Here is a 15,408-nt window from a genome sequence, read left to right on the forward strand (position 1 = left end):
CATGTAAAATATTATATAAAATATTATATCATGATGTTTTTGGTTTAAAAAATTTTTTTTTAACATTTATTTATTTTTGAGAGACAGAGAGAGACAAAGAGAGACAGAGTGTGAACAGGGGAGGGCAGAGAGGGAGACACAGAATCTAAAACAGGCTCCAGGCTCTGAGCTGTCAGCACAGAACCCAATGCTGGTCTCAGTCCTTTCATATTTCTTATCTCTTACCTGGCTCATGCAGCAGTGCATGGATAGCAGCTTTAAATTTTGTGAATCGGTGTTTCAAATTCTTATGTATTTGTGAGTCTCTTTTGAATTCCATTCTATGTTTATCTGAAAATGGTTTAAAAAAATTGAATTGCCAGTTGAATAGACAGTATTGTTAGCCTGTTTTGAAATTTACCAGGACTGTTCTGGTGCTTGGTGAAACCTTCCCCTGGGCCCCCAAACTAGACTGAGCCTTTTTTCTTTATATGCCCTTTTGCTATATCATATTATATACTTGTTTCAGATTTCTGTCTACTGCTTTCCCTGTCTTTGTCAGCCTTCCCCTTGCCGAAGGCTTTATCTGGAGTTCTCTCTCTCTGCCCATGATCCTCTAGAAGTTGACTCATTTTCTTATCTGTCTAGATTACTTTCCTTTTATGTCTACTCTTTTGGCCTGGATCTAAGGGGCAGCGACACCACTTATGTGCTCTTACTTGCTGGTTTCATTAGCGTGCTCTTCCATTTCCCTTTCAACTCATTAATCAAGATGAAACGCAGCATTGGCACAGTTTTACTCTGTTATCCCTTTTGTAGCCTAAACTCCCCCTTTCCCTGTTTTACATAGCTAATTACATAGCTAATAGTTTCACAAATGTTTTCCGTTTGCCAGTTAACCTGAGCATTTTATTACTCTGTGAGGCTCCAACACGATCGTGCTTCAGAATTTTCCTTAAAGAATGTTATTAACTGGCAGCAGCATTAGTGAAGCAACAAAATGTGACTGAAACCTCAGTTTCCTCATCGGTTAACTGGAGATCAAAAGCTTTACCTTACTGGTACCTATAAGGATTCAAGTAAATAAAGGTGCCTGGGTGTCCCTCGCTTAGTCTGTTATCACCAAAAGGGATTCCTTCCTCATTGGTATCTGCCAGCCTCAGGAATGGTTTGATGTCTTGACTGAGGTATAACTCATATGCCATATAATTTACCCATTGAAAGTACACGATCCAATGGTTTTTAGTATATTCAGAGTTGTGCAGCCGTTACCACAATTAGTTTTAGAATGTTCTTCTCACCCCAAGGGAAACCCCATACCCATTAGCAGTCACTCACCATTTCCTTGGCAACCACTAATCTACTTTTTGTAATTTTATGCATTTTTAACCTCATGCTTATTGTATTGTGTGCTAATAGGATTTTCATTTTTCTTAAGGTACACTGAAAGTATTTTGAAGTGCAACCCTATAACTTTTAGAACTAGAAAGAGCCCTTTAATCATTTGATACTTTTTTTTTTTCCACAAGGGAACACAATGATTCACCTAGGGACCTTCCTGTTCTATACCTGTTTACCAAAAAAAAAAAAAAAAAAAAAAAAAAAAAATCTTATTAATACTTATCAGAAGTTCTTATTTTTTAATATTTGCTAAAACTCTTTCAAATTCAAATTCTAGATGTGACGTATGATTCTTTGAATTCTCTGCTTTAGACAACTTATTCTGTGAATACTTCTTGGACTTTTTCCTTTATCTGTAACTTTCTCATGTACAAAAATCCTATCTTAGCCAAAGTTCGTGCACTATATTGTTATATTTTCTGTTTAAATTTTCTTTAGGAACATCATTACTCTGTGATCAAGCACAGAATTTTCTAGGATAATCTATTCAGTTTTATATGTTTTTCTGTGGCATACCTGAGCGTTCTACATATTTTGTGGTAGACCACTTACTCTACCAGATTTCGCCCATCCCATGCCTCTTTTCAAGGTTTTTGCCGCTCCTTCCATCTACAGGTACAGATTAATTCTCCAACCCCCTGGCAAAAACAACAGCATGCAGATTTTAAGGTCTAGGTCCGAAGAGTCCTTGCAGCATCTTTCTTTGCCCCTTTTGAATTCGACTTGGAGAGCTTTATGTAGGAAGCCACTTTGTCATCAGGGAGAGGACAGAGGCCGTGTGCAGAACAGTGGGGCTCTAGCTGACAAAGTAATTGCCAGACCATCAGAGTCAGGCCACGGTGGATCCTGCAGCCTTTCTGACCCTCCAGCCGACTGTAGTTGCATGAGTGAGCTCAGATGACAGCAGCAGAGGAACTGCCCAGCCACCCCACAAAATGTGAGAAATTGAAAAAAAAATGTTTTGGAATTTGCAGTGGTTTGTTAGACAGCAGAAGTTAACTGGTACATATAGGTATCAGCATTGTGGCAACGTTGAGATGATTAAAGAGTGTAACCCATGTAAAGTCCTTAACTTAATGCCAAGCACAGAGAATCCCTTAAGAGAGGTTGATTGTTCTATCATATTGGCTATAGCATTATCATTTCTAATGTCATTTTGATCACTATCATCATTTTATTTCTCCTCTCCTCTGGATATAATGTCATTGCTTTTAATGAACATTAACTATGAGGAGTTAAAAGAATTTGATGCCCTTGGTGCTAGTTGTCTAGTATCTTCCTTCCTGATTAATAAGTAGTTTACAACTTTAAAAACTATTCTTATTGTAGGGGTGTCTGGGTGGCGTAGTTGGTTAAGCATTCGACACTTGATTTCAGCTCAGGTCATGATCTCACGATTTGTGAAGTTGACCCTGTGTGGGGCTCTGTGCTGACAGTATGGAGCCTGCTTGAGATTCTCTCTTCCCCTCTGTCTCTCTGCCCCTCTCCTTGTGTGCTCATGCACGTGCCCTCTGTCTCTTTCCTCTTAAATAAGTAAAGTTATTCTTTTTGTAAAATAAAAAAGATATATAGCCAAGTGCATAAGGTGTAAATAAATGTACAGCTTATAACAAATTATAGAATGAACATTTGTATCTGCCACTCAGGTTGAGACATTTAGCATTGCTTGGACTCCAGAAGCCTGTTGGATGCCCTTTCTGATCACAGTCTTCTCCCTTACATCTATAGGTAGCCACTAGCCTGATTTCATAAGAATCTCTTCTTAGCTTTTCTTTATAGATGTCACCACCTCTGTGTGCATCTCTAAACAAAATAGTGTAATTTTTTTGATTTTTCATCTTTATATAAGTGGAATAATATAGTATGCATTCTTTTGTGTCTAGCTTCATTTGCTGAATATTATTTCTAAGATTCTTTCCTGTAATGACTTAACAGTTAGCTTTCACTTTCATTGCTATGTAGAATTTCATTATAAGAATATACTTCTGTTAGATCTACTGTTGATGGGTATTTGAGTTATTTATAGTTTTGGGCAATTACAAATAATTCTGTCAAACACATTCTTTTATGTATTCTGGAATAATATGAGAATTTTTTGAAAATAGATATAGGAATAGAATTTCTGAGTAATAAAGTTACAGTCACTTTTTATAAATCTCATAGAAAAGAACATTGCCAGATGATGCCAGATAGACAGTTGACCCTTGAACAACGTGGGGGTTGTGGGTGCTACCTCTTACCCTCACCGACAGCCAGAAATCTGCATATAACTTTGACTCTCCCAAAACTCGACTACTAATAGCCTCGTGTTGGCCGGGGGACTTACTGATAACATAAACAGCCGGTTAACATGTATTTGGTATGTTGTATGTATTACATACTATATTCTTAGAATAAAGTAAACTAGAGAAAATTGTTATTAAGAAAATCATAAGGAACAGAAAGTACATTTATAATGCTGTACTGTGTTTATTGGGAAAAAATGCAGCTCAAACCTTGTGTTGTTGTTCAAGGGTCAACTATGTCCTGTATCATAACCTTTACCATATCTTCACCATATCTTTATCAAGAGGGTTGGCCAAAAAGACAGTTCAGATCAAAGGGGACAGGAGTAGGGATGTGATGAGAGTTACGTGGGCATGAAAAGGGGCCACCGTTTAGTTGAAGGGTTAGAGTGAACCTGGGAGGGAAATCTTTGAATCAATTTGGTGTCATTATAGCTGGGGTCAAACAGTTTTTCGGGAGTTTAATGACTTTTTTTTTAAGTTTCTGTATTTATTTTGAGAGAGACAGAGATAGCACCAGTGGGGAAGGGGCAGAGAGAGAGCGAGAGAGAGAATTCCAAGCAGGCTCAGCACTGTCAGCTCAGAGCCTGACGTGGGGCTTGAACTCACGAACCATGAGATCATGACCTGAGCTGAAACCAAAAGTCAGGACGCTTAACCCACTGAGCCACCCAGGTACCCCCCTGGAGTTTAATAACATTCTTTATGTTATTGTCCTCCAGGTGACTCTGTAACAATGTTTTATGTTTACCCTGGGGAGGAGAAGTTTGGGCAGTGGGGGAACAATTGACTGATCCTTGGCCATATACTAATTAAAAAGGACATAGCTGTTTTAGGACTAAGATTTCCCATGTCCCTTTCTAAGAGGAAGGGAGGTACCAACACTCTGCCAAAAGAGAAGGAAAAAGAATCTTGTCAAAATGGGGAATGGGAAAAGGAAACATGCTGTTCAGCCAAATTAGAGACTCTGCATCTACTGAAAACAAGGGTGGCTATAAGAAGGCTGTGGTGTGGCATAACAAGCCAAGGCAGTTTGGGTTCCTTTGCGTGTAATTGTACACAGTGTCCTCCAAAGTGGGCCAGTGTGCTGTAATCAGACATGGTATATAGTTGAAGAATGGTGTCTGTGTGTTGTGTCACATGATCGCTCTGTGCTGCAGCACCCTGCCAAGACAGCGACATGAATTGTTCTGCATGTGCCCTGGCTAATGTCAAGAGAAGGCAGAAGGGCTTATAGCTTGGTGGGTTTTTTCCCCAGACTATCTGAGGAAGTAGAAAACTTGAGGATTTAATAAAATCTTAGTGGCATGGTGTTGGTCTTAGAAGAAAATAGTTAATTTAAAGCATTTGGATGCCAAATTAAGATCCCATCTGGGTAATGAGGGGAGGATTTAGGAAATACTGTTTTCATTTTGGGATCCTGTCAGATGGGGTTGTTTTTACGTCTGGTTTGTACATCCCAAGTTGAATAAAGTGGTGTTTGTGACAGGCTCTCTTTGAGGATGCTTTTAATATGCAGAACAAAACTTAAATTTGTCTGCTGTTATGATTTACACTAGATGTGGGGACTTGTAGGCTGTTGTTTCCACAGATGTAAAATGAACTTATTATTCACTTGCAGATCTGAGTACCTTAGTGACTTGATTTCTTGTATTATTTCTGAATGGTTCCTGAATGTATGGAATTGGTGATGGTTTTGTGCTCTTGCGGTTCTATCTTTCCTGGAGAATAAAGTGAGCTTTTCATGCTTGAGTAAACACATTGATGCATTATGAAACTGTCAGACTCTTTGAACAATTGGCATAAGCTCAATTATTCAAATATGTGACTCTTTTGAATGGCTTTTGTGTCAGCTAATGCTTTCGTACAACCAGTATAAAGAAATTTCAATACCTTTCCTTTAAGAAATTAAATCTCAACTGTATGATTAAAGAAGTCCACAGGATTAGTTCTTTCATTGAGCACTTTCATTATCAGGTACAGCTAATTGGTAGTAGTGTCCATTTGCTGAGATTCATAGTTTATTTTATTTAAAAATATCTTGCATTTTTTGTTAAATAATTTAAAGTTGTGCATTTTCCTTATCACCTAAAATAACTTTTTTTCTTGTGTTTCCTTCCTGTCAGCATGCACACATGCTTTTTTACAGTGTACCTGCAATTTTTTCTTTTAAAATTATATCTGCATTGTAAATCTTTTTCAAGTTATATGGTCTTTTTAGTAATTATTTAGGTCTCTTACTCAGTATTGAATTATTTAATAACATGCTGATCATTTCCCTTATTTTACATATATGTTTTCCAGTTTTTCCTTTTCACTGATAATAATGCAAAGACATACTGTGCCTTGTAGTTCGTTTTTCTTATTTTCAGTTACTGTGTGTTACAAGGACAGATGCTCAAAAGTATTGTTATTATGTAAGTGCACTTGAAAACTTATGTTCTATGTATTGCCCAATTGCTTTCCAAATGACAGTGCCTTCTTTTTGATTATAGAAGTATATAGTCCCTGAAACTTATTAAATAGTAGCATTCTTCAGAATTATCACTTGGAGAAGCCTGTAATCTTAATAGAGACTTTTTCCTTTGTAAATGTAATTTATATTTTTAGCAAAGCACTATATGCAAATAGTTTTTTTTTTTTTAAATCTAATGAGCTTCATTCATAATGTGACAGTGAAGAACAGTAGCCCCTTGCACCTCCTGTCCCCACCCCAGTTTCTGACTCTTGAGAAACCCCAGCTCCTGGCTTTTCCACTGATGTATGCCCCAACACTGCTAAGCTTGCTTTTAATTTGATTTTTTTTTCACTTTGTAGTTATCTTTTGATTTCTTTCTATGGAAGATGTGGCTTTAGTACTTACTGTTTCTTCTCTATCCTCTCAAAATTGACATAACGTAAATTTTGCTTTTATCAATATGTGGATATTAAAACATTATGACCAATTATTGTTCATAAATGAGTCAAATTTATATTATGAATATATAAGAATACTTTATATTTTTTGTTTTTTGCTTACTTTGTTTTCTATGTTTCTAACTTATCGACAAACAAATCTTCTTGATCTTTTCAAACACATCAGATAATCCCACAGATGTGCATTTCCCTCCCCCTCCAAAAAATCTTTCTTCTGTGAACCTCCCTGTTGTCTGCAGTGTGGACCAGTCGCTCTCAGGGCCAGCTGCTCAGCTGACATCTTAGAAGTCTCTTCACTCTTCATTTCTGGGAATTTCTTTTGTTTCTCTCTGTTTTGTTGATTCTCTGATTTCTGGATCTCCGATCCTCCTCCTTTGAGATTTATGCTCACATTTAATGGGTTCCTGAGGTGCAAGGAAGAGGCATTTTTTTTGAGACCATGCATGTATAAAAATGTCTTTATTTTGTCATCATACTTGATGTAATTTTAGGCTGGGAATAATGTTTTCTTGGAATTTTGAAGGCACTGCTCCATGACCTTCTTACTTTCAAGGCTGCTGTGGAGTCCATCCCCTTTCTGATTCCCAATTCTTTGTTAGACCCCCAACCCCCACCTCCTGGTCTCTGGAAGCTTTTGGAATCTTCTTGTTTCTGGCATTCTGAAGTTTTATATTTCCTGGTATTCTTCCATGTCTCTGGCATTCATTTTATTGGCCATATGGTGGACTTATCCTAACCGGAAGATGCAGTCCCCTGTATTTTCCTTTGGAATACCTGTTAGTTGGATATCATACCTTGTAGACCAGTCCTTGAATTTTCCTGTCTCATTTCTCTGTTTCATAGTCTTTTTATTCTACTTTCTGAGGGATCTTGTTAACTTTATTTTTCATTTCTTTTATTAATGCTACATATTTTTTAATTTCTAAAAACATATCTTCTTCGAAGCTTGCTTTTTATGGTATCATGTTGCTTCATTTTCTCTTATTTCTCTGAGGGTATTAATTATATTTTTTGGTTGACATGGGTACTCTCTTGCATTAGGGGCTTTCCTCAAGTGTCCAGAAAACCTTGGTTTTGTTGAAATGACAGATCTGGGGTTGCATGACAGATCTGGGGTTGCTTGTGTGGCTCATTTGGTTGAGTGTCAGACTTTTTTTTAATATTTATTATTTGAGAGAGAGAGAGAGAGAGAGAGAGAGAGAGAGCGAGCGAGCGCGCATGAGCAGGGTAGGGGCAGAGAGAGAGGGAGACAAAGAATCCGAAGCACTATCCAGGTTCTGGGCTGTCAGTCAACACAGAGCCTGATGCAGGGCTCGAACTCACGTACCATGAGATCATGACTTGATCTGAAGTCAGATGCTCAACCACTGAGCCACCCAGGTGCCCCAAGCGTCAGACTCTTGATTTCGGCTCAGGTCATGAGCCCAGGGTTATGGGATAGAGCCCTGCATCAGGCTCCACACTGAATATGGAGCCTACTTAAGATTATCTCTCTTTTTCTCTGCCCACTCCCCTGCTTGTGCTCTCTATGTCTCAAAACAAACAAACCAAAAAACAACAACAAAAAACTAAAACAAACACCCCCCCCCCACACACACACACAGACATGAAAGAAAGGAAGAAAGGAATAAAAGAATAAAGAAAGAAAAGCAAGAAAGAAGGAAAGAAAGGAAGGTTGATTGATTCAGACACTTGTGGGGCGGGGGGGAGGGAAGATAGTTGGAAGCTTTTTGTGCATGGGTGGGCTTGTAACCTGGGGATTCTCTGTACTGTACTGTAATTCGTGTCTGTAGGGTCTGTTCTCCTGCCTGGGAGCCTGGCTTCGGGAAGGGGGTGGAATCTCACAGGGCTTTGACTCAGTCCTTCTGTTTTTAGTAGGGTGCCTCACCCTGCCCTCAGCTGTGCTTAGAGTCAACTCTTTTAGAGGGAAATTTCTGGTCTCCTGCCTGGCTATGCAGGGTAGAGAAGAGGATGTGGGGACCTAACTGTTCTTTATATAAATTTTCAACCAGTTCTCCTTCCTTCAGAGGTCACCTGGACCTAATTTCCTATTGACTCCTTACTCCACAGGGTTGGATTTCAGCGTTGTTTGGATTCTTTTGTTAGTTCCCATTGGTTCATCTGTTTTCTGACTTTAAGGATTTTGTGGCATGTCTAGTTTGCTTCTTGTCCTTTCTCATTTTTAATTGTCTTCATTTATTTCATATTTTTATATTTATATCCATTTTGTATAAATTGTTTTAGTGTCGTTTTAGTACAGTTTTAAAGGATGCAGGGTGGGGGGCGGGGGGAGGCGTGTCCTCAGTATGCCCTGGTTAATGGAAGTATGCATACTTTGCTTTCCATTGGTCAAAAACAATTTGTTCCCTTTGCACATTTGTGGGATATTTATATACTTTCTGATGCACAGTCATTTCTATTAAAAATGTCTTTTAAAATATTTTATTCTAATTTTTACATAAATTTACTTAACACAGATTGAATATCATTTTCTATAAGTAGAAAGTGTGACCACCCACTGGATAGTTTAAAGGAGTAATTACCATTCTCAGTGAGCTACTTACTCATTTTTAAAAACTTTTCAGATAATTGTAGATTGATAGGAAGTTGTGAAAAGAGTACAGAGATGTCTTTGTACCCAGTTTATCCCAGTGGTGGACTACATGACTATTATATGACTATTATTTAAATATCAAAGTCAAGAAGTTGACGTTGGTACAATGCTCATTAATTTTTAAAAGACATAGTGTTTTAAATTTCATATGGGGCAGAAAGTGTACATTGCAAATATATGTGAGACCCATGCAAAACTATTTTGTCTTTCAGCAATTTTTCCAGCTAGTCAAATTACGAAAGCTTGGACTTAGTGATAATGAAATTCAGCGGCTCCCTCCAGAAATAGCAAACTTCATGCAGCTGGTGGAACTTGATGTGTCTCGGAATGGTAAGAAAAAGATTCCACTTGAATTGTCCATTTGTCTCTTCTGGTGCTGGGGGCAATTTTTAGTAAATGTAGCTGGATAAATGCTGTTGGAGTTGCTTTTTCCGGTGGTTATGGAAAAGCTCTGTGTAAATTTGGGGATGAAATTAATGCCATTACTGAATAGTTTAGTCAGCTTACGGGTATTTACCAAAAATGTTTAATAGCACAATTTTTAGATGATGATTTTCTCAAAGTAGGTTCAGTCTGATTCAGAGAGCCGGAGAGTGGACTGGGCAGTCATAATACCCAGCCCCCTCATTTTACCGAGTGTGACACTGAGAGCTGTTGTTGCGGTCATTCGCCCAGTGCTCAGAGGCTGCTGAGGCGAGGGGGAAGGGCGGGGCGGGGGGAAGGTTGGTTTGTCCGGCTGTGCTCCTGTGAGAATCTGTCTCCCTGCAGTGAACAGAGCAGCTCGCTGTCCAGGCATCGTCATGAGATTGATTATTCCTAATTAGGCCACTGATGATTCTGCACACTGGGGTTTGTGTGGTATATTTTGTGAGTTTATTTTGATTACCAGGTTTCACTGGAATGATGAAGTGCTTCCTTTTTCTTGAACATTCCAGTAGGATATCTCTATCCCGTTTAACCTTTCACTTTTAAGTGGATACCCTGGTTTAACCTTGTGGATTATAGCCCCGACAGCACTCGTGGAGTGGGCCGGAGCCCCTGCCACTGACAGCAGACATGATTAATTACTTTGAGTTCAAGTGGCAGCTCCCAGTGGTCCTGTCTTTAGTGATGGAATTCAGTTCTTGCAAAGACTCTGGTGTAACTTCCTCAGGATAGGCCCCGGCGTGCTCTGAATTATTTATACAAATGATGATCCTTTCCCTTCAAGTTTCTCCTCAGTGAGCCTCAGATCTGGATCTTTCATTCTCGTGTCTTCCACAGAAACCACAAGGCTCAGGTACAGAATATTTTGGTGGGTCATTGTCATAAGACAGCAGTGTAATCAATGCTTAATTGAAAATGTGAAGAAAAAACGATTTTACCCCCTACTTTTAACAGCTGTTAAATTTTTGTCATCTATCAGATCCCATGAATTGGAAACTGTCTTTAGGCCAGGCCATATGTTCTTGACATAGACTCTACTTTTATTTTTCTTGAGAATTATTTCTTATCTTGAAGGTAATGGAAAAAGTGAAAAAATCTTATTTTTTGGACTGGCTGATTGGGTTGCAGAGGACCCAAATCTGCTTAGGTAAAGGGTATTGGATTTTTTTTTTTTTTAATTTTTTTTTTTCAACGTTTATTTATTTTTGGGACAGCGAGAGACAGAGCATGAACGGGGGAGGGGCAGAGAGAGAGGGAGACACAGAATCGGAAACAGGCTCCAGGCTCTGAGCCATCAGCCCAGAGCCTGACGCGGGGCTCGAACTCACGGACCGCGAGATCGTGACCTGGCTGAAGTCGGACGCTTAACCGACTGCGCCACCCAGGCGCCCCAAGGGTATTGGATTTTAAGGATGGGGGTGGAGCTAACATTCCAAAAGCATTGGCACGGAGCTGGCATCGGACACTATGTTTGGAGTTTCATGGCCTCTGTCTTATGGTGTGTCTGCTTCTGTTGGTAGCTGCTCTGTTCTTCCCTCCCTGCTGACCTGCTCTCTTGGAACTGGCCCCTCCAGGCCCAAATTGTTGTGGTGCCTTGCCTTGCACTTTTTGGCTTCTGACCCTGCTGGGGCATCTGTTTGCCAATGACACATTTCTAAGCGAGGAATGGTTGCTCCAGCTCATCTTTTTAGGCCAAGTATAAACTACAAGCTGTAGGTCACAGGACACCCTGATGTTTGGCTCCCCGGAGACAGGGGTGGCAAGTAGTGCAAAGCTTGACCCCACCCCTCAGCACAGATACAGCTCCCCTTACACCTGAGTGTGGCATGGGGCAGGCATCTGAGGCCAGAACTGCTGCTAAGCTATCCTATATCACATTGATCTAAAGTATATATAATTGAGGGGCGCCTGGGTAGCTCAGTCCGTTGAGTGTCCGACATGGACTCAGGTCAAGATCCCACGGTTTGTGGGTTTGAGCCCCGTGTGGGGCTCTGAGCTGTCAGCACAGAGCCTGCAGCCAGCTTCAGATTCTGGGTCTCCCTCTTCTGCCTTGCTCCCGCTCACTCTCTCTCTCTCAAAAGTGAATAAACATTAAAAAAAAAAAATTAGGGGCACCTGGGTGGCTCAGTTGGTTGAGCATCTGATTTCGGCTCAGGTCATGATCTCAGAGCTAGTGAATTCAAGCCCCGCGTCGGGCTCTGTGCTGACAGCTCGGAGCCTGGAGCCTGCCTCGGATTCTGGGTCTCCCTCTCTCTCTGCCCCTGACCCGCTCGCATTCTGTCTCTGTCTCTCTCAAAAGTAAATAAACATTAAAAAAATTTTAAAAATTCAATGAAGTATATGTAATTGAAACTGCTATCCCTTGTCTCAGAAATTATATGTTATGAAGAATCGCTGGCAATTAATTCTATAAGGAAGCAGTGACTTAGGAAAGTGGTCACTGAAATCACACAATCTGAAGAAATAAAAGAGCAATTTTGAAATTGGCATTAGAAAAGTTCTACCACTTTCACATCTGCAGTTTCTTTCCATTCTTAGCTAGAAAGAAGGGCCACATGCTTCCTCCCATGTGTCCCTTTATACCTTCCAGCATACTGATGAAAGAAACTAGACTTTTATGGAAGTCAGTGTCAGGACGCAGAATGAAGTTTCCTTTCCTTCTGCAGGTATTGGGAGTTTTGTGAAGGATCCTGCAGATGCTGTCACCTTATCAGGCTTATTTAGAAATGCTGAGGGGAGGGGCGCCTGGGTAGCTCAGTCAGTTAAGCATCTGACTCTTGGTTTTGGCTCAGGCCCTGATCTCATGGTTTGTAGGTTTAAGCCCCGTGTCGGACTCTGCGCTGATAGTGTGGAGCCTATTTGGGATTCTTTCTCCCTCTCTCTGTGCCCCTTTCCCACAGCTAATGTGCACACACACAGTCTCCCTCAAAATAAATAAATAGACATTAAAAAAGTGCTGAGGGGAGTTAACCTCCCCCTTCCCCTATGGGCAGAGCCTTGCTGTGGCTCAGTAGCATGAATGTGTGTGTGTGTGTGTGCGCGCGCGCATGTATGGGCGTGATGGACAGTGTGGAGGAGGATGGCAGGCAGGGTTCCAGGCTTTCTTTGAGGTTGTGAGAAAAACAGAGATGACAGAACAGAACAAGGTCATATTTAGTTTAACCAACAGGAACATGGGTTTTAAGCTATTTCCAGGTCAGGCAAATCTCACCATTCCCTCTCTCTTTTTTTTTTTTTTTTTGCAGATTAAATCACAATGAATTTCCTAGGCAACTGAGTAGGTAAATAAAGGTTGTGAAGTCTCTAGCCTGAGAGGCCATGTGAAAACCCCTACTTTGTACGGATACAGGCATTTGTAAGGGTTTGCTTACATCTGGAGGCCTGGTGGAGCCTCTAGTATTCTGTGGCTCCGCTGAGGCTGCCCTCCATGATCAGAGAGACTGTTCCTTTTAGTCGTTCCCTAGTCCCTGAATTGTAGCAGGTCCACAGCCAGAGCTCTCTGTGTCATGGTAGGACCTTTACTGGCTTCCTCAGTTCCTGATTTTCCAGAGAGCATTGCCAGACCATGGAGGAAGGCAGGGTGTTGGTATCAGACCCCACAAGTCTTTGGTTCAGTGCTTGTCAAACTTCAGCATGCAGTGGGTTTTGTTAACCTGCAGATTCTGATGCAGTAGGGCTGGACCGGGGCTTGAGATGCTGCATTGCTGGAAGTCCCCAGGGGCTGAGTAGCAGGATCCACAAGCTCACTACTAACGTTCCTTCAGCAGCTTCCTGTGGTTATGAGCGTCACTTTGCTCAGGTTCCGTGGGCCCTGCACCTGCTCGCATGGAAGGTGGGAAACCTTCAAGATACTACTGGTGAAAAGCTAAGATGCTGTTACTGACCTAAGCTCGAGTTGGCCTTTCAGTCCAGGAGCAAAATTAGACGTGTTCTGGTGTTCCTTAGCTCAAGTGAGGAAGAGAAGACAAGTTTTGTGTTTGTCTCCAGAAAAATCTATAAATGAGGAGGAGAGAAGTTTTTATAGGCTTGTGTCCTATGCCAAGTACTGCCAAGACCTCTAAACCCTGATTTTGTGGCTTTATTCTCTGGCATTTCAGGCACAAAGTCCAGGGGATTGTGTATTGTGTTAGAAATGAGAAGAGTGAGCTTAGGAAGGAAGAGTGGTGCTTGTAGGTTATATATAGGCTGTGGAGACCTGTTCTGGAGTAAAAGGAGAGAGAGGCTTGGGATGAGCACAGTTTTGCCCCCGAAATGGCTGGATGTGGTTGGCAGGCAGGACTCTGGGTGGGAGCCCTGGCTCTGTTGCTCAACACCTGGCTATGGACAGTGTTTGGCCGTGTCCTGTGAAGGAGTAGGGACGAGGCACTGCTTCCATACAAACCCGGTGAGAGGCGAGGAAAGTGACACATTTCTCATGTCCTAACAGCGGATTATTTTTTCAGTCAGGCAATAACTAAAATAAACTGGGGGTAAAAGAAACTAGGTGTTTCCCCTGACTGTAGATTAAAGGATGATTGGAGTGTATAAAATTGGTATCTGAATATGGTGTTACGATGCCTAAAGAAAGCATACGACCCTGATTTAAGGTCTGAAGCAGTTTTCTGTGGTAAAATGCTTCATGTCTGTTTCCTGTGCTCACTGATCCTTAGTTGTTGGAGGGACACGACCTCTGGATATGTAAGAAAAGGTATTACCCCATGGTACTATCTTGCTATCCAGGAATCTCAGGCTGACTTTGTTAATGCATCACGAATCCTGCCTGAAGGGTTAGTCACTTGAATTTTATAGCCTGTGCTGTTATTTGACTTACATCACAGTACTATATCATTATCCATTTAGTTCATTTTTTTCCCCAAGTGTAAGGCATATACCACTGGTACTGCTGGGGATGATTTTAAGTGGTGCCACATAACAGCAGTTTCTAATATTGAGTCATGGTGAGAAAGTTAGCATTTTTGTAAAAAAACAATATTCCTTTTGGATTGCCTTCTGTAGAACTTAGTAACACTATGTTATATGTATCATCACACTTATCTGCTGTATGCGGGGTTATTAGTTTCTATCCGTGATAGTGACTTAAAGAAGTTGGCTTCCTTTAGAAATAAATCTCACTCAGATTTGAAGAGGTGATTTAACAGAATGAGGTAAATTCCAAAGAACACAGGTGCTCTACTAGTGTGGCCATTATTGTGAAGGTGGACAGGGATGGCTGGCATTGAGGGGTCCCACTGATTAGTATGAGCATTTCAGGCCAAAGAACCCATGGGTTTATTTCACTCTGGGGCACACAGAAAAACACGGCCAGCGTCCGCACACCCTGCCTAAGTACTTCGCAGACTTGAGTTAACAAAAACCTAAAGGATAGTTTTAGTACAAATTGTCACAATCACCAGGACAAGACTTCAGAGTGAGCAGATAGACAACCTGTCTACAGTACGGGCCTTCGTCCCACAGAGTCCAGAGGCCAGACTTTGCTGAAATGCATGGGTCAGTTGTCCTGTGTCCAGCCACAAGAAGCCGATCACTGTCTGTGGTCTGTGGCTGTGGGTTTGTGTAATGAAATCCAAAGCCCGTTTTGAAGCCTCCTGAAATGACCTTGTATAACACCAAGCCTTGGTGCTTCTGAGTATGCCCTGAAAAAAGCTCTTTCTGGCAAGCAATACATCCAGTGTGCCTCAAAGTCTTGCTACTTAATTGTGAACAGTTAGCCTTTTTTTTGGTAATAACTACATACACCCACACCCCAAGTGTGGCAGAGGCCAGTTTCTACCCATGCAGACTTCAGAC

General features: G+C 41.0%; 1 protein-coding gene across 1 annotated transcript in view; it reads left to right on the top strand.

The window, feature by feature from the left end:
• The window catches only part of LRRC1 (leucine rich repeat containing 1), a 134,025-nt gene that overhangs the window by 41,021 nt on the left and 77,596 nt on the right, over nt 1-15,408 (top strand). The window contains exon 2 of the mRNA XM_030315729.1: nt 9,408-9,525. Within this exon, the coding sequence (XP_030171589.1) occupies nt 9,408-9,525 (118 nt within the window). The remainder of the gene's footprint in view (nt 1-9,407; nt 9,526-15,408) is intronic.

The sequence above is a fragment of the Lynx canadensis genome, chromosome B2 (genome assembly GCF_007474595.2).
Source record: "Lynx canadensis isolate LIC74 chromosome B2, mLynCan4.pri.v2, whole genome shotgun sequence".
Lineage (NCBI taxonomy): Eukaryota > Metazoa > Chordata > Mammalia > Carnivora > Felidae > Lynx > Lynx canadensis.